Consider the following 24,277-nt stretch of genomic DNA (forward strand, 5'->3'; position numbering starts at 1 on the left):
TTTATATTCCTGTGCCCTGAGAATATTAAAGAGACAATCCAGGATTGGTACATACATTTTTGGACTTTGATTCTTGAGCCATTGATTGTTGAAGAATATCACTTTTAAAGGCTTCATGAGCTTAGTTCAACTGTCCTTCCCCATCAGAACCCAAAATACACTACATGACCAAAACTATGTGGGCACATGCTCATCGAACATCTCATTCCAAAATCATGATAATTAATGTGGAGTTGGTCCTCCCTTTGCTGCTATAACAGCCTCCACTCATGGAAGGCTTTCCACTAGAAGTTGGAACATTTCTGCGGGGACTTGCTTCCATTCAGCCACGAGCGTTAGTGAGGTCGGGCACTGATGTTGGGCGATTAGGCCTAGCTCGTAGTTGGCATTCCAATTCATCCCAAAGGTGTTCGATGGGGTTGAGGTCAGGGCTCTGTGCAGGCCAGTTAAGTTCTTCCACTTCGATCTCGACAAACCATTTCTGTATGGACCTCGCTTTGTGCACGGGGGCATTGTCATGCTGAAACAGGAAAGGGCCTTCCCCAAACTATTGCCACAAAGTTGGAAGCACAGAATCGTCTAGAATGTCATTGTATGCTGTAGCGTTAAGATTTCCCTTCACTGGAAATAAAGGTCCTAGCTGTTTATTCCTCCTCTACCAAACTTTACAGTTGGTACTATGCATTCGGGTAAGTAGTGTTTTCATGGCATCCACCAAACCCAGATTTGTCCGTCGGACTGCCAGATGGTGGAGCGTGATTTATTACTCCAGAGAAAGCGTTTCCACTGATCCAGAGTCCAATGGCGGCGAGCTTTACATCACTCCAGCCGACGCTTGGCATTGCGTATGGTGATCATAGGCTTGTGTGCAGCTGCTCGGCCATGGAAATCCATTTCATGAAGCTCCCGACAAACAGTTCTTGTGCTGACGTTGCTTCCAGAGGCAGTTTGGTAGTGAGTGTTGCAACCGAGGACAGACGATTTTTACGCGCTACGCGCTTCAGCACTTGGCAGTCCCGTTCTGTGAGCTTGTGTGACCACTCCGCGGCTGAGCTGTTGTTGCTCCTAGATGTTTCCACTTCACAATAACAGCACTTCCAGTTGACCGGGGCAGCGCTAGCAGGGCAGAAATGTGACAAACTGACTTGTAGGAAGGTGACATCCTATGACGGTGCTACGTTGAAAGTCACTGAGCTCTTCAGTAAGGCTAATCTACTGTCAATGTTTGTCTATGGAGATTGCATGGTTGTGTGCTTGATTTGACAAACCTGTCAGCGACTGGTGTGGCTAAATAGCAGAATCCACAAATTTGAAGGGGTGTCCACATACTTTTGTAGATATCCTGTTTCAGCTTGTTTTACTCCATCGTTTGAAAACAATTCAATTGTAAAAAAAAAAAAAAAAATTAAAATAAACGCGGTATAGCTTCAAAACATGGTTAAAACTATAATTTTGATCTCATGGATGGTCAGTTCTCGCATCCATAGCTCGATCAATGAATTGGAGAGTGGTAACATTTCTCCAGCCCCATCCCTCAGCTGTTTACTAAAGCATGGGAATTTGTTGGCTATGCTGACGTTGACTCCCTGCCAAAGCACGTATGGCGTCGTACTGAGATGAAATGGTCAAATTCCAACCCTTCTACCTCCCGAGGGAGTTTTCAGCTGTTATCGTGACTCTTGCATAAATTCCACCTCAGGGCAAGAAAAATAACAAGCTGGCACTTAACGAACTGTATGAGGCTATAAACAAGCAGGAAAACTTACATCCGGAAGCTGCTTTTCTGGTTGCTGGCGATTTAAATTCTGCATCATTAAGACACACGATGCCCAACTTCCATCAACACATCTCCTTCGCCACAAGGGGTGATAAAGTCCTAGACCACTGTTATTCAACCCACAAGCAAGCATACAAGGCCCTTCCTCGTCCGCCATTTGGCAAATCAGATCATAACTCCGTACTCCTGCTTCCAGAAGATCAATCAATAAGTACCTGTGACTCTCTCCATTGAGAAATGATCAGCAGAATCAGAGATTATGTTATAGGACTGCTTTAGTAGCGCTGATTGGAATATGTTTTGAGACGCCGCTGATAACATCGACGAGCTAACCACCTCCGTCACCGGCTTCATTAGGAAATGCTTTGGCGAAGTCAAGGTTTGCTGCTTTCCCCCATCAAAAGGACTGGATTAACACAGAGGTTGGCTCTAAACTAAGAGACAGGGCTACCACAGACAGGGCTATCGCAGACAACCCTGAGGCTACGGCTGAGGACAGGAACAAGTGCTATGACCTCCGCAGAGTCATCAAACGAGCAAAAGGACAATATACTGTGGCAATAAGGTAGAATCATATTACAGAGGCTCCGCCGCAAGGGCTACAGTCCATTACAGATTACAAATGAAGACTCAGCTGTGATCTGCCCAACGATTTCCCTCAACGTCAGTAAGACCAAGTAGCTGATCGTGGACTGAAGGAAACAGGGCGAAGATGCCTCCATCCACATCGGCGGGGCTGCAGTGGAGCGGGTCGAGAGCTTCAAGTTCCTCAGTGTCTAAATCACTAATACTTAAAATTGTCCACACACACGCACAGTCGTGAACAAGGAGCGACAGCACCTCTTTCCCCTCTTGCCGACTCTTTTCTTTGTATATATCAATGATGTCGCTCTTGCTGCGGGTTATTCTTTGATCCACCTCTACGCAGACGACACCATTCTGTGTACATCTGGCCCGCCTTTGGACACTGCGTTAACAAACCTCCAAACGAGCTTCAATGCCATACAACACTCCTTCCGCGGCCTCCAACTGCTTTTAAATGCTAGTAAAACTAAATGCATGCTCTTCAACCGATTGTTGCCCGCACCCACACGCCTGACTAGCATCACTACTCTGGATGGTTCTGACTTAGAATATGTGGACAACTACAAATACCTGTCACGCCTGCTCCAGCTCCTCCCCCCTGGCACTCGAGGGCGCCAGGCTGCCCTGCATTATGCACTCCTGCCACCATCATTTACGCACACCTGCCTTCCCTCGTCACGCGCTTCAGCGATATTGGACTCACCTGGAATCACTCAATCACCTGTTTATTACCTCCCCTATATTTGTCAGTTCCCCAGCTCTGTTCCCCGCTGCTGCATTGTTTGTTGTATGCCCGTGTTACCAGTGTGCTGACGCTGTTCCTGTCTTGTTCTATATCTGTTCCAGATTAAATGTTTGACTTCCCGTACCTGCTTCTCATCTCCAGTGTCATTCCTTACAATACCTAGGTGTCTGGTTAGACTGTAAACTCTCCTTCCAGACTCACATTAAGCATCTCCAATCCAAAATTAAATCTAGAATCAGCTTCCTATTTTACAATGAAGCCTCCTTCACTCATGCTGCCAAACATACCCTCGTAAAACTGACTATCCTACCGATCCTTGACTTCAGCGATGTCATTTACAAAATAGCCTCCAACACTCTACTCAGTAAACTGGATGTAGTCTATCACAGTGCCATCTGTTTTGTCACCAATGCCCCATATACTACCCACCACTGCGACCTGTATGCTCTCGTTGGCTGGCCCTCACTACATATTTGTCGCCAAACCCACTGGCTCCAGGTCATCTATACGTCTTTGCTGGGTAAAGCCCCGCCTTATCTCAGATCACTGGTCACCATAGCAACACCCACCCGTAGCAGGCGCTCCAGCAGGTATATTGCACTGGTCATCCCCAAAGCCAACCCTTCCTTTGGCCGCCTTTCCTTCCAGTTCTCTGCTGCCAATGACTGGAACAAATTGCAAAAATCACTGAAGCTGGAGTCTCATATCTCCCTCTCTAACTTTAAGCATCAGCTGTCAGAGCAGCTTACCGATCACTGTACCAGTACACAGCCAATCTGTAAATAGCACACCCAACTACCTCATCCCCATATTGTTATTTATCCTCTTGCTCTTTTGCACCCCAGTATCTCTACTTGCACATCATCATCTGCACATCTATCACTCCAGTGTTAATGCTAAATTGTAATTATTTCGCCTCTATGGCCTATTTATTGCCTTACCTCCCTACTCTTCTACATTTGCACACACTGTACATATATTTTTCTATTGTGTTATTGACTGTACATTTGTTTATGTGTAACTCTGTGTTGTTGCTTTTGATGCACTGCTTTGATTTATCTTGGCCAGGTCGCAGTTGTAAATGAGGACTTGTTCTCAACTGTCCCACCTAGTTAAATAAAGGTGAAATAAAAAATGTAATAGAAAAAAAGTACTATAGCTGTACCATTGAGAGCATGTTGACTGGCTGCATCACTGCTCGGTATGGCAATAGCACCACCCTCGGTCGCATGGCACTACAGACGGTGGTGTGGACAGCCCAGTACATCACTGGGGCCGAGCTCCCTGCCATCCAGGACCTCTATATCAGGCGGTGTACCAGTACATCACACTGCACAATGCACTATCCCATCTGGACAAGAAGAATACCTATAATAGAATGCTGTTCATTGACTACTGCTTAGCATTCAACCACATAGTACCCTCCAAGCTCATCATTAAGTTTGAGGCCCTGGGTCTCAACCCCGCCCTGTGCAATTGGGTCCTGGACTTTCTGACGGGCCGCCCCCAGGTGGTGAAGGTAGGAAACAACATCTCCACTTCGCTGACCCTCAACACTGGGGCCCCACAAGGGTGCGTGCTCACCCCCCTCCTGTACTCCCTGTTCACCCATGACTGCGTGGCCATGCATGCCTCCAACTCAATCATCAAGTTTGCAGACGACACAACAGTAGTGAGCTTGATTACCAACAACGACGAGGCAGCCTACAGGGAGGAGGTGAGGGCACTCGGAGTGTGGTGTCAGGAAAACAACCTCTCACTCAACGTCAACAAAACAAAGGAGATGATTGTGGAGTTCAGGAAACAGCCGAGGGAGCACCCCCCTATCCACATCGAAGGGACAGCAGTGGAGAAGGTGGAACGTTTTAAGTTTCTCTGCTTACACGTCACGGACAAACGGAAATGGTCCACCCACACAGACAGCGTGGTGAAGAAGGCGCAACAGCAACAGCGCCTCTTCAACCTCAGGAGGCTGAAGACATTTGGCTTGTCACCTAAAACCCTTACAAACGTTTACAGATGCACAATTGAGTGCATCCTGTCGGGCTTTATCACCGCCTGGTACGGCAACTGCACCGCCCTCAACCGCAAGACTCTCCAGAGCGTGGTGCGGTCTGCACAACACATCACCAGGGGCAAACTACCTACTACAGCTCTCAATGTCACAGGAAGGCCAAAAAGATCATCAAGGACAACAACCACCTGAGCCACTGCCTGTTCACCCCGCTACCATCCAGAAGGCGAGGTCAGTACAGGTGCTTCAAAGCTGGAACCGAGAGACTGAAAAACCGCTTCTATCTCAAGGCCATCAGACTGTTAAACAGCCATCACTAACACAGAGAGGCTGCGGCCTACATACAGACTCAAATCATTGGCCACTTTAATAAATGTATCACTAGTCACTTTAAATAATGCCACGTTAATAATGTTTACATATCTTACATTACTCATCTCATATGTATATACTGTATTTTATACCATCTATTGCATCTTGCCTATGCCGCTCAGTCATCACTCATCCATATATTTATATCTTATTCCATCCCTTTAGATTTGTGTGTATTAGGTACAGTAGTTGTTGTGGAATTGTTAGATTACTTGTTAGATATTACTGCACTCTCGGAACTAGAAGCACAAGCATTTCGCTACACTCACATTAACATCTGCTAACAGCAGGTAGACTAGTGGTTAGAGCATTGGGCCAGTAACTGAAAGGTTGGTGGATCAAATCCCTTATCTGACAAGGTAAAAATCTGTTGTTCTGCCCCTGAACAAGGCAGTTAAACCACTGTTCCTAGGCTGTCATTGGAAATAAGAATTTGTTCTTAACTGACTTGCCTGGTTAAATAAAAACAATAACCATGTGTATGTTGCCAATAAAAGTTGATTGGATTTGATTTGACACTGCATCATTTTCTCACTCACACATAATATGCATGTACATTTATACTGACTCTACACACACGCACACCCACTCACATACAATCATATACGTTACTGCTACACTGTTTATCATATATCCTGATGTCTAGTCACCTTACCCCTATACGTATCTACCTCTATCACTCCAGTATCTACCTCTATCACTCTAGAGAGATCCTTGATGAAAACCTACTCCAGAACGCTCAGGACCTCAGACTGGGGCGAAGGTTCACCTTTCAACAGGACAACAACCCTAAGCACACAGCCAAGAGAACGCAGGAGTGGCTTCAGTACAAGTCTCTGAATGTCCTTGAGTGGCCCAGACTTGAACCCGATCTAACATCTCTGGAGAGACCTGAAAATAGCTGTGCAGAGACGATCCCCATCCAACCTGACAGTTTGAGATGATCTGCAGAGAAGAATTGGAGGAACTCCCCCAATACAGGTGTGCCAAGCTTGTAGCGTCATACCTAAGAAGACTCAAGGCTGTAATCGCTGCCAAAGGTGCTTCCGCAAAGTAATGAGTAAAGTGTCTGAATACTTACATAAATGTATTATTTCCGTTTTTTTTTTTTATACATTTGCAAAAATGTATAAAAACCTGTTTTTGCTTTGTCATTGTGGGGTATTGTGTGTAGATACTGTAGATGAAGTGAAAAATATACACTACCGTTCAAAAGTTTGGGGTCACTTAGAAATGGCCTTGTTTTTGAAAGAAAAGCACATTTTTTGTCCGTTAAAATAATATCAAATTGATCAGAAATACAGTGTAGGAATTGTTAATGTAGTAAATGACTATTGTAGCTGGAAACGGCTGATTTTTTAATGGAATATCTATATAGGCGTGCAGAGGCCCATTATCAGCAACCATCACTCCTGTGTTCCAATAGCACGTTGTGTTAGTGAATCCAAGTTTATAATTTTAAAAGGCTAACTGATCATTAGAAAACACTTTTCCAATTATGTTAGCACAGCTGAAAACTGTTGTACTGATTAAAGAAGCAATAAAACTGGCCTTCTTTAGACTAGTTGAGTATCTGGAGCATTTATTGAAGCTGCCATTTGAGGTCTTGTGAGGCGCTTTTGTTTCATTGCTTTTCTTTAAAAAACAAGGACATTTTTAAGTGACCCCAAACTTTTGAACGGTAGTGTATTTAATCAATTTTAGAATAAGGCTGTAACGTAACAAAATGTGGAAAAAATGAAGGGGTCTGAATACTTCCCGAATGCACTATATGTTATCCAACTGTTAAATTAAGTGTTTTATCAAAATGTACACACATAATTTCACAAGGACGTAAAGGCACTATTTTTATGGAATGACCCAGTTAGCTGTTGTTGACTGTCTTAGGTTGCAGCAGTAAGCTAGTTTATTTTTTTTATTTTTTTTATTTCACCTTTATTTAACCAGGTAGGCCAGTTGAGAACAAGTTCTCATTTACAACTGCGACCTGGCTGACATAAAGCAAAGCAAAACAAAAAGAACAACACAGACTTACACATAAACAAACGTACAGTCAATAACACAATAGAAAAATCTACGTACAGTGTGTGCAAATGTAGAAGAGTAGGGAGGTAAGGCAATAAATATGCCATAGAGGCGAAATAATTACAATTTAGCATTAATACTGGAGTGATAGATGTGCAGATGATGATGTGCAAGTAGAGATACTGGGGTGCAAAAGAGCAAGAGGGTAAGTAATAATATGGGGATGAGGTAGTTGGGTGTGCTATTTACAAATTGGCTGTGTGCAGGTACAGTGATCGGTAAGCTGCTCTGACAGCTGATGCTTCAAGTTAGAGAGGGAGATATAAGACTCCAGCTTCAGTGATTTTTGCAATTCGTTCCATTCATTGGCAGCAGAGAACTGGAAGGAAAGGCGACCAAAGGAAGTGTTGGCTTTGGGGATGACCAGTGAAATATACCTGCTGGAGCGCCTACTACTGGTGGGTGTTGCAATTGTGTCTAGCTAGCTAACTAACAACAACAATTTCTGCAATGGTGATAAAGCAATGGACAGAAACAACTCATGTTTGTGAAATAACCAATCTGCATTTATTGTTGCTATAGTTAAAGATTCCTAGTAGTTCCATTATGCGTATCCAAAATGTGAACCCATCCATACTAGCTATTTAAATTGGTTTACAAGCTGCAGCCTTCGGCATGGGTAAAATGACAAGTGCAAGTGCAGCTGGGCAGCCTTCCACAGGTGGGACTCGGACTTGGTAGCTAATTTGAAATATCCAAGTGCATGCGTGTCTGGTTGGCTGAGCTGGCAAATCAGCTGTTTTTGACTGGTATATGCCCACCTTCTTTTGGTTCCTAACAGGGCAAGCAGGGGCACAGAGAGTAACTGCTTTTTAACATCTTTAATTGGCATTTTAGGAAGGACATTTATTAATTCATATTGTAATTAATTATAGATCATATTTCATAGAAATCTGGAACACTGGGAAGTTACTTTAAGACATTGATGGTTTACCGAGGCATTTATTTCCTTTTGCTTTGGTGGATGCATTTTGCCCCCAATAGAGGAGATGGCTTTGGAAGAGAGGAGTCAGTGCAGTAGTTAGCTCTCTGACAGGGTTTTCGAAGAGAGGGGCATTGGCTGTTCTTTTTGTTGCTGTGTGTTGTTCTCAAGGGGATTTCCCCATTCTTTCTTTCAGAATTGGCTGGACCCGTCAAAGGAGATCAAGAAGCAAATCCGAAGTTAGTGTGACCACGCATGTCCACACACACACACACACACACACACACACACACACACACACACACACACACACACAGTGCTGACTGTGTGACTGTGTGTCGTTTATCCACAGTTGGCTCATGGCATTTCGGCTTTGCTGTCAAGTTTTATCCCCCTGACCCATCTCAGCTCACTGAAGACATCACCAGGTGGGTTTGGATCATAATCAACAGCAACAACATCTACTAAATATACTATGGAAGTCAGATTTGATGTCTAACTGCCTTTATTGATAATAACCAGTCCCTCCAGGATTTTGCGATTTATTCTAGGGCTTTCATATTTGACCACTATTACCGCATTAAACAGTCTGCAATTATTACTTCATAAAATTGTGTGATCACTGCACTACAAAAACAGGGCTCGCAATTTTAACCAATCACCGCACTTAATCTGCATAAATTAGTTAAATCAAGCCAGAAGTCGTTGCAAATTGCCATGCAAAACATCAGAACTGCCACAGCAAAATCAAGCATTTTTGCCGACAAATCCCACATGAAAAAATACTATAGTATACTATGGTATAAATACTGTAGTATTATTATATATACAGTTGAAGTCGGAAGTTTACATACACCTTAGCCAAATACCTTTAAACTCAGTTTTTCATAATTCCTGACATTTAATACTAGTAAAAATTCCCTGTCTTAGGGCAGTTAGGATCACCACTTTATTTTAAGAATGTGAAATGTCAGAATAATAGTAGAGAGAATGATTTATTGCAGCTTTTATTTCTTTCATCACATTCCTAGTGGGTCAGAAGTTTACATACACTCAATTAGTATTTGGTAGCATTGTATTTAAATTGTTTAACTTGGGTCAAACCTTTCGGGTAGCCTTCCACAAGCTTCCCACAATAAGTTGGATGAACTTTGGCCCATTCCTCCTGACAGAGCTGGTGTAACTGAGTCAGGTTTGTAGGCCTCCTTGCTCGCACATGCTTTTTCCGTTCTGCCCACACATTTTCAATGGAATTGAGGTCAGGGCTTTGTGATGGCCACTCCAATACCTTGACTTTGTTGTCCTTAAGCCATTTTGCCACAACTTTGGAAGTATGCTTGGGGTCATTGTCCATTTGGAAGACCCATTTCCTACCAAGCTTTAACTTCCTGACTGATGTCTTGAGATGTTGCTTCAATATATCCACATAATTGACCTTCCTCATGATGCCATCTATTTTGTGAAGTGCACCAGTCCTCCTACAGCAAAGCACCCCCACAACATCATGCTGCCATCCCCGTGCTTCACGGTTGGGATGGTGTTCTTTGGCTTGCAAGCCTCCCCATTTTTCCTCCAAACATAATGATGGTCATTATGGCCAAACAGTTCTATTTTTGTTTCATCAGACCAGAGGACATTTCTCCAAAAAGTACGATCTTTGTCCCCATGTGCAGTTGCAAACCGTAGTCTGGCATTTTTATGGCAGTTTTGGAGCAGTGGCTTCTTCCTTGCTGAGCGGCCTTTCAGGTTATGTCGATATAGGACTTGTTTTACTGTGGATATAGATACTTTTGTACCTGTTTCCTCCAGCATCTTCACAAGGTCCTTTGCTGTTGTTCTGGGATTGATTTGCACTTGTCACACCAAAGTACGTTAATCTATAGGAGACAGAACGCGTCTCCTTCCTGAGCAGTATGACGGCTGCATGGTCCCATGGTGTTTATACTTGTGTACTATTGTTTGTACAGATGAACATGGTACCTTCAGGTAGTTGGAAATTGCTCCCAAGGATGAACCAGACTTATCGAGGTATACAATTTTTCTTCTGAGGTCTTGGCTGATTTCTCTTGATTTTCCCATGATGTGAAGCAAAGAGGCACTGAGTTTGAAGGTAGGCCTTGAAATACATCCATAGGTACACCTCCAATTGACTCAAATTATGTCAATTAGCCTATCAGAAGCTTCTAAAGCCAATTTTCTGGAATTTTCCAAGCTGTTCACAGGCACAGTCAACTTAGTGTATGTAAACGTCTGACCCACTGGAATTGTGATACAGTGAATTATAAGTGAAATAATCTGTCTGTAAACAATTGTTGGAAAAATTACTTGTGTCATGTTCAAAGTAGATGTCCTAACCGACTTGCCAAAACTATAGTTTGTTAACAAGAAATTTGTGGAGTGGTTGAAAAACGAGTTTTAATGACTCCAACCTAAGTGTATACTATATTATTCACTGTAATGTTTTCTCAGACTTTACTGTGGTGTTTGGGACATGACTGTAGTATACTGTAGTATTTACTGTAGTGTTGTTGCAGACATCACTGTAAAATACTGTAGTATTTACAGTTTATTATATAAATACTATACTCATTTTACATTTTAGTCATTTAGCAGACGCTCTTATCCAGAGCGACTTACAGTAGTGAATGCATACATTTCATACATTTTTTTTTTTTTGCTGGCCCCCCGTGGGAATCGAACCCACAACCCTGGCGTTGCAAACACCATGCTCTACCAACTGAGCTACAGGGAAGGCTGTATACTCCCGTGGGGCAGCGCACAATTTGCCCAGCGTCGTCTGGGTTAGGGGAGGGTTTGGCCAGGGTGGCTTTACTTGGCTCATCTCGCTCTAGCGACTCCTTGTGGCTGGCCGGGAACCTTAAGGCTGACGTCGGTTGTCAGTTGAACTGTGTTTCCTCCGACACATTGTTTCGGTGTTTCGAAGGACCTTCGCCTCCCGAGCCCGTTGGGGAGTTGCAGCAATGAGACAAGATCAAAATTAGGGAGAATAAGGGAGTAAAAAAACTAAAAGAATATAGATGCTACAGTAACTACTGTAGTGTTTTTGTGGACATTACTGTGGTATTTACTATAGTGTTTTTGTTTTATTATTTTTGATAGTGATGGGATGTACGATACCGACACTTCCAGGCTTGCCTAACATTTTCAAGCAGTCTGATCTGATACAAAAGTACCGATTCCTGTTTCATGGTCAGTGACGTCCAAAGCTTAGTTTGATCAAGTGCTTTTTCAAAATGTTGCGAGATCCCACTGATGCTTTTTTTGATGCCGAGTTGCTTTCAAACACTCACCTCTACCGGAGACAGTATTTGCAAATGTAGCTTTTATTTCCAGACCAGAGCACCTGACTGGTAGCTCTGCAGGTAGGGTAGCGAGCCATCGATTTCTCAGATTATAAAACATAGGGTTGAATCAAATCAAATTCTATTCGCCACATGCGCCGAATACAACAGGTGTAGACCTTACAGGGAAATGCTTACTTACAAGCCCTTAACCAACAATGCAGTTTTAAGAACCTAAAAAAAGAGAGCTAAGAATAACAAATAATTAAAGAGCAGCAGTAAAATAACAATAGTGGGGCTATATAGAGGGAATACCGGTACAGAGTCATTGTGCGGGGGCACCGTTGTCGAGGTAATTTAGGTAATATGTACATGTAGGTAGAGTTATTAAAGTGACTATGCATAGATAATAACAGAGTAGCAGCAGCGTGGGGGGGGGGGGGTCTTATGGAGTCTTATGGCTTGAGGGTAGAAGCTTTAGAAGCCTCTTGGACCTAGACTTGGCGCTCAGGTACCGCTTGACGTGAGGTAGCAGAGAGAACAGTCTATGACTAGGGTGGCTGGAGTCTTTGACAATTTTTAGAGCCGTCCTCTGACACCACCTGCTGTAGAGGTCCTGGATGGCAGGAAGCTTGGCCCCGGTGATGTACTGGGCCATTCGCACTACCCCAGTAGTGCCTTGCAGTCGGAGGCCGAGCAGTTGACATACCAGGCAGTGATGCAGCCCATCAGGATGCTCTTGATGGTGCAGCTGTAAAACCTTTTGAGGATCTGAGGACCCATGCCAAATCTTTTCAGTCTCCTGAGGGGGGATTAGGTTTTGTCGTGCCCTCTTTACAACTGTCTTGGTGTGCTTGGACCATGTTAGTTTGTTGGTGATGTGAATGCCAAGGAACTTGAAGCTCTCAACCTGCTCCACTACAGCCCCGTCGATGAGAATGGGGGCGTGCTCGGTCCCCCTTTTCCTGTAGTCCACAATCATCTCCCAGTGAAGGCAACGTTTTTGTCTGGGAGATGATGTGAAACCACACTATCTGCATATTGTTGTTCTTAGAATTTGTTTAATTTAGTATGATAAGCTTTTGTCGCATCCTAAATAATGCCATGGATATACAGTTTTTAAAACAAACTTGGAGGCAAATAAAAGGAAGAAGGATGTAAGATGCTAACCTCATATTATAACTGTTTAGGTGTTCAAAACCCATGACTAACCGCTGTACCATAGAGTTTTGATAAATGCCTTGGTCAAAACTTATATCTGAACATCAAATGCTTCTGTTTATTTCTGACCAGCAGGTGTCACTAATGTGCATTGTGTTAAAAGCTCAGAGTAATTAACCGTTTTTGGTGAGAGCCCCAAAGGCTTCAGAAAGCCTTGTTTTCCCATCCCTAATCTTTGACATAGAAGTAGGGGCTTTCTCCTTGAGGAAACCTACTGGACAAATACTAAAAGAACATAATTTCCATAACCTGTAGGTAGGTAGGTAGGTAGGTAGGACTGGCATCTGAACAGATAGTTCTATAACATGTAGGGAACACAATATATGGTCTATACTTTGCATGTAGGTTTCTCACTCATGGGTGGCACAAATTGGGATATGGGAATGGGTGGGGTGTATGCAAATGAGTAATGTGGTATTACTGTTCTACAGTATACAAAAAAAGTATATAGTAAGTGCTACACTATCAAGGGATACTATAGTGTGTAGTATAGTAGGTCATGCTTTATTTGTAGAGTCTGGATTAAAAAAAATATTTTTTTACTCTGTGGGCGTGAGAGTTATTTTAGAGCTTTGGTTGGGCTGAGTGGGAGCTGCCCTCCCGTAGGGGTAGGAGGGCCAAGAGACCAGTGGTGGTGGAACGGAGTGCTCGGGTTGGGATTTGAGCATAGCCTGACGGTAAGGAGGGGCAGTTCCCTTACAACTCCATAGGCAAGCACCAGGGTCTTGAAGATGATGGGAGCTTAGACTGGAAGCCAGTGGAGTGTGTGGAGGAGCGGGGTGCATGGATTTGGTGGCACAACTGGGGAGCCCAGCCAGCAGAGAGTTGCAGAGGTCTAGATGGGAGTTGACAAGTGCCTGGATTTGGACCTGCGGCCCTTCCTGTCTGAGGAAAGACCATATTCTATGGATGTACTCTGCTTTGATGTTTGCAGAGAAGGACAGTGTTGTTGTCCAGGGTCATGCCAAGGTTCTTTGCACTCTGGGAGATTGGGGGGTCAATTTAGCCCATGTTTTTTGTCCCCCCACTTTGGTTCTGAAATCACCATCTCCCACTAATTAATATTTCATTTTGTCAGATTAAGTGTTTGAGCTAGTAATGTATCAATATTTATCGTTTACAAATTAGCTATGACATAGCCAATGAAGATATAGCACAATTTTGGATTTCACCCCCTTCTGATTTTGACTGTTTTTACGGAGTGATCTTCTCTTCGCTTCTTGCTTCGGCCATGCAGTGCGCCTCGTAAAACTGATTGCTGTCCTCGTTATGAAATGATCAACTTTACCCTGTCTATCAAAACATTACCGTATACACTGATTGTTTAACGCAAAACGACCAAAATTATTGCCGATGAACCTGAACAACTAAAATACAATCTATTGTAAACCCCGTTCAGCAGGTATAGCCAGATGAGAGTTGTATCTCCGGTAGCTTACTTTTATTCCGGTAAAACACAATTTCCAACAGCGCATAGTTACTACCCTAGCAAATTACATAGGTTGTCACGCAACTAATAAAGCCTAATATCAGGCAAGCCATTTTAGCATTTTAATGCTGAAGGTGCCATGCAGATGTGCAAGGTCAGGAACAGGCCGCCTACCTCGCGGTGGTCAGCACGCGATGCTGGGGACAGTGCGCATGTAACGATGTACGCTGAAAGTTGGGAAGCAAGTTTAGTGAGTGAATACATTTAATAAATAAATGAACACAACAAGAAACACAAACAGTGCACCGACATGAAACAGAAACAATGACGACTGGGGAATAAACCAAATGGAGTGACATATAAAGGGCAGGTAATCAAGGAGGTGATGGAGTCCAGGTGAGTGTCAATATGCGCGTAATGCTGGTGAAAGGTGTGCGCCCTAACGAGCAGCCTGGTGACCTAGAGGCTGGAGAGGGAGCACACAGTGACAGCGCAGTTTGACTAGGCTACTGATATCGCCTATGGTTGTTCGCCATGTAAAATGACTTGTAGATCAATATCTGTCAACACAGTTACATGCAGTTCGACACTGAAGGAGAGGAAGCATCAGTTGTCACAAAAGATGAGAGATATTTTCAGAAGGTAGAAAGAATGTAATATAAGCTAATACATTTAGTGAACCAGCAATTTGTAACATTTTATATATTTTCTGACCGATGCATGCTACATTTGAATCGGTTTGGGGTCTGTGGACCGATGCACTTGTGTCTTAAACATTTGAATCGGGGACCGATGCGTATCGGTGAATCGTTACATCCCTATTGTGGAGTATAGTTTTCTACGGTATACTACACGATTATACTAAGCACTACACGATCGAGGGATACTACAGTGTGTAGGATAGTATTCTACAGTATACTACAAAATTCTATATTAAGTACTACACATGATCAAAGGATACTACAGCGTGGAGTATAGTATTCTACGCTATACTACCATTTACTACAGAATTCTATAGTAAGTACTATACTATTCTATAGTAAACAGGGGTATTGTTTCATGTGGGAGGGACTAATGAGCTGTGGGAAGTTGCCTTCTAAATCCTGCATTCCCTCTATGCTGTTTGCCTCTTGTGTATCCATGATCATGTTCATTAGGGCATGCAACAGAATAATTGTTTTTTGTTTATGCAACATTAAACAGAAAGCATTTCTTATTGGACCAGTTAGACCTCTCCCTGTTTGAATACATTGTCCTTCATTTGGTGCCTAATGAACATGACTCATCGATGCATGCAGGTACTACCTGTGTCTGCAGCTAAGGGACGACATGCTGTCCTGGCGTCTGCCCTGCTCCTTCGGGACCTACGCCCTGCTAGGTTCTTACACGGTGCAGGCGGAGCTGGGCGACTATGAGCCAGAGGAACATGGGCCCGACTACATCAGTGACTTCCGTTTCGCCCCCAACCAGACGAGGGAGCTAGAGGAGAGGGTGATGGAGCTTCACCGCAACTACAGGTCAGGGCCTGACCGGCCACGTGCCAGCTCATCATTGTAAATAAAAAGCCTCCGGCACAGGTCTACGCTGTCGGCATAGATTCAAATACAATTAAAATGGTAATTACCTAACAATTGCATAGTACACACTTTGGTTTCATTGACACAAGCATCAGTATGTACCAGGGACAGACTGGGACTGGAATTAGCTAAATCATTTTAATTTTGAGCAAAACCCACAATTTCCACAGGCCCACTGGGCTAAAAATGGACAAGCCCATCTGGCATTTGCCCAAACCGCCCTATGGCCAGTCCGCCCCTGATATGTAGCATTTGGTACTAGGTTGTTACCAATTGTGTTGAATTCTCAATACATGAACGTATATGGATAGTAGATAGACAATTAAATTAGTTACACACAATTGACTCATGCAAACACTCAAAACATGCAGAAGTGTAACATTAATCAGAGCCTGAGGAGACCTCAACATTTTTGTGCCACAACCATATATCAACCACTAATTCCAATGAAAAACCTGCGTACCATAACCCAAACAGACCGATTGTTTTCTTTATTCAAAGTGTGCTAAGTTGTGGTGTCGTGATAGTCCAATGACAGCCTCTGTGTTCTCCCTTAGGGGAATGAGTCCAGCAGAGGCAGAGGTGAACTTTCTAGAAAATGCCAAGAAGCTTTCCATGTATGGTGTAGACCTGCATCACGCCAAGGTACAGTATGGAAAGATTTACAAATTGTGTTTGTTTGTGGTGTTGTGTGTGCATGTATGCGTGCGTGCGTGTGTGTGTACTGCTACATTATAGACAACAATGTAACTAAGAATGTAAGGCTGCAAATATGGTTTAGAGTAATCAGCAAGAAAGCATTTTAAAAGAATAGTCACAAGATGTCAACTTGATAGCCTGTTCCAATCTAGCGCCCATGTTACTTCATTTTACCTATCTGGATTGGATCCGTATGATAGAGTGACACACACCCTTCTTCGCCATCCCTGACCTTCCCTCCCTCCCGTTGCACCCTTTGTCTCTGACAGGATTCGGAGGGCATTGACATCATGCTTGGCGTCAGCGCCAACGGACTACTCATCTACCGTGACCGTCTGAGGATCAACCGCTTCGCCTGGCCGAAGATCCTCAAAATCTCCTACAAGAGGAGCAACTTCTACATCAAAATACGCCCCGGGGAGGTAGACAGACCATATTATGTTATCTTGTAGCCTATATTATGCCTCTTGTTTGACATGACTTCACTTCACTCGAAGTCTACACTAACTCTGCAAAACCGTTAAAACAGCTCATTGCAGCCAACTGTATAACTGTGACAACTCCATTAAGTGGCACAAAGCATGACATGGTAAAAAAGGTCAACCGTTATAGCAATCTTTACAGTTGTTTCATGCTTTCACAATAGTTAGGAATTCGAGCATGGCTGCTGTGACCTGATGTTCCAGTTGTCCTATGCTAGCTTAATGCTACAGTAGGTGTTATTTAACAGATTCTATTGAAGTGTCACTTTTGAATCTTATCTGGGGACTCAGTGAGCCACGGAATAATTGGCCATGATTTGTTTCAATGTGGGCTATTTATAGCGGTCAAGTAACTATTCTTAAAGATTAGGGAGATGTGGGATGTTTTGTGGTCTTGGAAGTGGGTACGGTCTTCTTCTTCTGTTGCCGAGCACTGGGACTTCAAAGCATGGTGGGCTGCGTGTAAGGATATGCTTTCATCTGGGATTTTGCTCACTAGAAGTGTTAGTGTCTCATTTCGCTTGCTCTGGTTTTCTCCTCCTAAAGTGATTATCTACCGATGGTTTTCCTCTGTTCTGCCTTCTGTGGGCCTATGTATCTACAGAATGTTAGGACTCTATTCAATCTGTGTCGCGTTTTTTGAAATATAAACGTAAATTCCGATTGAGCCAACATATGCAGCGTTTACTGTGTATTCTCTGCTAACAAGGGAACATTGCCCTTAAATTTAAATGCCACTGTAACGCTGTAACTTCCGCGATACGGATTGAATAGAGACCCTAATCACTGATACTGATATCTTCATTCAGGCATTGTGTAAGATCTTTTCTACCAACTATCTCTTTCAAAAGCACTAAAACCCACAGTGTAATTACTGTATGGGCCCAGTTTTCAGTACTGCTATGTCATGTTTCAATGACACACTCTTACTGTTGAGAGAATAGAGTACAATATACAGGGTGCAATTTCCTTGTTTTTTTTAAATCAAGGGTCATGAGATGGTTCCACACACACGCGCGCACACACACACACACACACACTCCCTCGGTTCACTCCTCCTTTTATCCCCCACTCCTCCCCCATCTCTCACTCCTCCCCTCCATCCTCAGTATGAACAGTTTGAGAGCACCATCGGCTTCAAGCTGCCCAACCACCGGGCTTCCAAACGCCTGTGGAAGGTCTGCATTGAACACCACACCTTCTTCAGGTAGGCAACTGCCCCTCACTGGTGACAAATGCACGTACCCGCACCCACGCAAACACACTCAGCTTAAGACACTAAGCATCACACAGCTCATGCTACATTGCACAGCAACAATCAAATCAAATGAAATTGTATTTGTCACATGCGCCAAATACAACAGGTGTAGACCTTACTGTGAAATACTTACTTACAAGCCCTTAACCAACAATGCAGTTAAAGAAATAGAGTTAAGAAAATATTTATTAAATAAACTAAAGTAAAAAATGTAATAAAAAGTAACACAATAAAATAGCAATAACGAGGTAATATACAGGGTCTCTTTGCGGGTGTACAGGTTAATCAAGGTCATTTATTAATTGTTCAGCAGTCTTATGGCTTGGGGGTAGAAGCTGTAAAGGAGCCTTTTGGACCTAGACTTGGCGCTCCGGTACCGCTTGCTGTGCGGTAGCAGAGAGAACTGTTTATGACATGGGTGACAGGAGTCTGACAATTTTTTGGGCTTTACCAAGTTTGTTAGAGCTTTAAGAAATGGCAAAGAAAAAGACTGCAACGTTACGTGTCATTTCTTAATTACCAGCCACTTTTACCTCTGTCAAATTTATGCTCCAGATAGTATGACACTCTCTTTCACACTAGAAATGCCAGGCCTCGATACTCCCGCATCTAAGCCAATGATGCGTTTTCTTGACGTCAACATTCAAACAGTCTAATAAATACATTTCATATATGCTTTTGCAAAAATAATCATTTGGTTGTGTTTATGAGCGTCTTAGGTAACATTACAATACGAAAGAAAATGCATTTCAAAGAACACAATATAATTTTTATTAGATATGTAAATGTAGGCTATATGTACAAACGAAAAACCACTAAAACACCACAATTCAAGTGTTAAAATCCATTAACTCTCTAGAGTCCTACATTTACACGCTTCAAGATTGTTTTGATTACACGGACTGGGATATGTTCCGGTCAGCCTCAGAGAACAACATTGATCTATACACTGACTCAGTGAGTGAGTTTATAAGAAAGTGCATTGGAGATGTTGTACCCACTGTGACTATTAAAAGCTACCCTAACCATAAACTGTGGATGGATTACGGCATTTGCGCCACCCCCCCTCTCCTTCTCCGTGGCCGACGTGAGTAAAACATTAAACGGGTTAACCCTCGCAAGGCTGCTGGCCCAGACAGCATCCCTAGCCGTGTCCTCAGAGCATGCGCAGACCAGCTGGCTGGTGTGTTTACGGACATATTCAATCGCTCCCTATCCCAGTCTGCTGTCCCCACATGCTTCAAGATGGCCACCATTGTTCCTGTAACCAAGAAGGCAAGGATAACTGGACTAAATGACTACCGCCCCGTAGCACTCACTTCTGGCATCATGAAGTGTTTTGAGAGACTAGACGAGGATATCACCTCCATCTTACCGGCCACCCTAGACCCACTTCAGTTTGCATACCGCCCCAACAGGTCCACAGATGATACAATCACCATCACACTGCAAACTGCCCTATCCCATCTGGACAAGAGGAATACCTATGTAAGAATGCTGTTCATTGACTACTGCTCAGCATTCAACACCATAGACCCCTCCAAGCTCATCACCAAGCTGGAGGCCCTGGGTCTCAACCCCGCCCTGTGCAATTGGTTCCTGGACTTTCTGATGGGCCGCCCCCAGGTGGTGAAGGTAGGAAACAACATCTCCACTTCGCTGACCCTCAACACTGGGGCCCCACAAGGGTGCATGCTCAGCCCCCTCTTGTACTCCCTGTTCACCCATGACTGCGGGGCCATGCACGCCTCCAACTCAATCATCAAGTTTGCAGACGACACGACAGTAGTGGGTTTGATTACCAACAACGACGAGACAGCCTACAGGCTTTTTAAGCACATTTTTACTCCTGAACTTATTTAGGCTTGCCATAACAAAGGGGTTGAATACTTATTGACTCAAAACATTTCAGCTTTTCATTTTTTATTAATTTGTAAACATTTCTCAAAACGTAATTCCACTTTGACATTATGGGGTATTGTATGTAGCCCAGTGACAAACAATCTCAATTTAATTAATTCTAACTTCAGGCTGTAACACAACAAACTGTGGAAAAAGTAAAAGGGTGTGAATACTTTCTGAAGGCAATGTATATGTTTCATGAGCTGAAATAAAAGATCTCAGAAATGTTCTATATGCACAAAAATAATATTTCTCTACAGTTTTGTGCACAAATTAGTTTACATCCCTGTTAGTGAGCATTTCTCTTTTGGCAAGATAATCCATCCACTTGACAAGTGTGGCATATCAAGATGCTGATTAAACAGCATTATCATTACACAGGTGCACCTTCTGCTTGGGACAATGAAAGGCCACAAAAATGTGCAGTTTGTCACACAACACAATGCCACAGATGTCTCACGTTTTGAGGGAGCGTGCAATTGGCATGCTGACTGCAGGTATGTCCACCAGAGCTGTTGCCATAGAATTGAATATTCATTTCTCTACCATAAGCCGCCGCCAACATCGTTTTAGAGAATTTGGCAGTATGTCCAACCAGCCTTACAACCGCAGACCACGTATACCCACGCCAGCCCAGGACCTGTGGAATCGTCTGAGACCAGCCACCCGGACAGCTGATGAAACTGGGGGTTTGCACACCAGAAACATTTCTGCACAAACTGTCAGAAACCGTCTCAGGGAAGCTCATCTGTGTGGTCGTCGTCCTCACCAGGGTCTTGACCTGACTGCAGTTCGGCGTCGTAACCGACTTCAGTGGGCAAATGCTGACCTTCGATGTCCATTGGCATGCTGGAGAAGTGTGCTCTTCACTGATGAATCCCGGTTTCAACTGTATGGGGCAGATGGCAGCGGTTTGCTGATGTTAATATTGTGAACAGAGTGCCCCATGGTGGCGGTGGGGTTATGGTATGGGCAGGCATAAGATACAGACTTCGAACACAACTGCATTTTATCGATGGCAATTTGAATGCACAGAGATACCGTGACAAGATTATAAGGCCCATGGCCTACATTCTCACCAAACATGTCACCCATTGAGCACGATTGGGGTGCTCTGGATCAATGTGTACAACAGCGTGTTCCAGTTCCCGCCAATATCCAGAAACTTCACACAGCCATTGATGAGGAGTGGGACAACATTCCAGAGACCACAATCAACAGCCTGATCAACTCTATATTCATTATTATTTTATATTTAACAAGGCAAGTCAGTTAAGAACAAATTCTTATTGACAATGACAGCCTAGGAACAGTGGGTGAACTGCCTTGTCAGGGGTAGAACAATTTTTACATTGTCAGCTCGGGGATTTGATCCACCAACCTTTCGGTTACTAGCCCAACTAGCTCTAACCACAAGGCTACCTGCCACCCCAAGGAAATGTATCACGCTGCATCATGCAAATGGTGGTCACACCAAATACTTACTGGTTTTCTGATCCACGCCCCTACTTTTTTTTAAAGGTATCTGTGACCAACAGATGCATATTGTATCTGTATTCCCAGTCATGTGAAATCCATAGATAAGGACCTAATGAATTTATTTAAATTAACTGATTTCCTTATATGAACTGTAACTCAGTAACATTCTAGAAATTATTGCATGTTGCATTTATATTTTTCTTCAGTGTATATATATACAGTATATATATATACAACTAAAGACAGACACGTTCAGAAATAAAGCTGCTTTTAACACAAATTCTGTTTACGATATTAAGATCCTAACAATGACAGTGGGTTATATAGACTTATTTTGGAAAAGTCAAGGATGGAAGGGATATGACTTTAAAAATGGCAGAGTAATTAAACATGTAAATTCAAAATGACGATCTCGTGTTAATGTGTAATAAAAAAGATAAACATTATAGTGTCCACCTCTTTAAACCTTCATACTAAAACTGAGTCTCTCTATAGGTTGGTGTCTCCAGAGCCCCCTCCCAAGGGCTTCCTGGTGATTGGCTCCAAATTCCGCTACAGTGGGCGGACCCAGGCCCAGTCGCGTCAGGCCAGTGTGCTGATCGACCGGCCAGCTCCGCAGTTTGACCGTTCGGTTAGCAAGAGGTACCTGCTGCCCCGCAGTGTGGACGGAGGTAAGGACTGGACTATTACTGTACTATAACATCATGAATCTGTACTACATACTCACCACTTAGAATATGGGCCCACTCTGTAAAAAAATATGTTTTATGCGTCTTTGTCAAGTAGGTTCTTGTTTATTCATTGTTATTTCAAATTTGCATCACTACATTGCATCAGTACACTCTTAGAAAAAAGGTTTCCAAAAGGGTTCTTCGGCTGTCCCCATAGGAGAACCCTTTTTGGTTCCAGGTATAACCCTTTTGGGTTCCATGTAGAACCCTCTACATGGAACCCAAAATAGTTCTATCTGGAACCAAAAAGGGTTCTTTAAAGAGTTCTCCTATGGGGACAGCCGAAAAAGCACCTTCTAGGAGTGTACATTGCAGTGGTAGGCAGATAGAATAGATAGCATCTGATTGTACTGTGAATTATTTTGAACTTTAAACAGGCCTTGTACTATTTGAGAACAGCTGTTGTATTATTGAATGTCCATAGGACATTGTTATACATAGGCCAGGAATCAATCCTAGGCGCGTTATTGAAAAGAACATTGCACTTTACTTCTATAGGTAATTTACGATTGAGCCGACATCTGAAGGGTTTACCATAAATGCATTCTCTGCGAACGTCTGTGAAATGACCTTTAAAAGGTTCATTGTCTGCAGCTCAGTGTGCAGAGCCGCAACACACCCATAGCCGTGGGAAGTATACAGTTGTCGTGACGTTGTATTAGTTAATATGACGACTGTTGCTCATCGAATGATTAACGGTTTATAATTGCGTGATTAAATGAATTAAACAATGAATCAAGCAATTATTAACTCATTAACCTGGGGCACCATGGGAAAATTATTTTGATTGAGTTTCTATTTCCCAAATTAACTCAAAGGATATCAGAATATCGATTTTACAACAGTCGCTAAATTAATCAACCTCTTGTCTCATGTCTGAACGTCGCATAATCCGGGAATCTGCACGAACCCGGGCTACACCAATGAGTTTACCACACCAATCTTAGTTGATTATTTATTTACTAGCAAGCTAAAATGATGATAAAAATACACATACACAAAACACAGTCTAGGCTATTGATTAGGACTTAGTATAACGGGCCAACACACTATGGCACGTGTTACCCAAAATGGGGATTTAAAAGAGAGAGAAACAAAGAAAGTACACGAGAGAAATATACATTTGGGTTCATTTGTCAGCCATGCTTATTTAAACCTAGCCTTGCCCCGAACTGCCGCTCTTATGGGTCAGAATATAATGATGTAATTACGGGTTGGAGGTCTCAGGTGGGAAGCTCCGCGTGGGTCGTTTAGGCTTCTCAATGACGCACTTCTCCGGCGCAACTCTCTGGTTGTCCTCACGATGTCAGTGTCCTTCTTGGCTTAGTGGTCTGATCCCTCGCCCTTGATCTGAAAGGGGTCTTCTGAGGACAGACAGCTCTGTAGCTCAGAGCTCACAGCTTAGGACTCGAACGGTGTAGATACCCCGATTCAATGGAGAGTGGAGGCTGGGTGGTTCGGCTTGAATTCATCCGCTTAGACACAGCTACTCGTCCGTAGCTCGTGTAGAAAAAGATTTCTTTGTCTTCAACCTTGTGTTTCGTTTTGGGGTTCGTTGACTTTGTTAGACCTTCGCTGCAGCTTGGGGTCACTTAGTCTGATATGTTAATTATTCACTCTCCTGTCTTATACCCTCGGGTCAGAAGTGGGCGTAACCGCCTTTAGGGCAATTCTCTGGGCGTACCAAGTTAACCTCT

General features: G+C 43.3%; 1 protein-coding gene and 1 non-coding gene across 3 annotated transcripts in view; one reads left to right on the forward strand and one right to left on the reverse strand.

Annotated features, from left to right (window-relative positions):
* The window catches only part of si:dkey-178k16.1 (band 4.1-like protein 1), a 127,453-nt gene that overhangs the window by 59,805 nt on the left and 43,371 nt on the right, over positions 1 to 24,277 (forward strand). For both annotated transcript variants that reach the window (XM_014145847.3, XM_014145849.3), the window contains exons 5-11: positions 8,697 to 8,739; positions 8,853 to 8,928; positions 15,751 to 15,969; positions 16,587 to 16,674; positions 16,998 to 17,150; positions 18,320 to 18,417; positions 22,345 to 22,520. In XM_014145847.3, coding sequence (XP_014001322.1) covers positions 8,697 to 8,739; positions 8,853 to 8,928; positions 15,751 to 15,969; positions 16,587 to 16,674; positions 16,998 to 17,150; positions 18,320 to 18,417; positions 22,345 to 22,520 — 853 coding nt within the window. The remainder of the gene's footprint in view (positions 1 to 8,696; positions 8,740 to 8,852; positions 8,929 to 15,750; positions 15,970 to 16,586; positions 16,675 to 16,997; positions 17,151 to 18,319; positions 18,418 to 22,344; positions 22,521 to 24,277) is intronic.
* Positions 13,212 to 13,268, reverse strand: LOC123727449 (U7 small nuclear RNA). Its single transcript, XR_006759445.1, has one exon. It is a non-coding gene; the product is annotated as a U7 small nuclear RNA (small nuclear RNA).

The sequence above is a fragment of the Salmo salar genome, chromosome 15, assembly GCF_965601325.2.
Source record: "Salmo salar chromosome 15, fSalSal1, whole genome shotgun sequence".
NCBI lineage: Eukaryota > Metazoa > Chordata > Actinopteri > Salmoniformes > Salmonidae > Salmo > Salmo salar.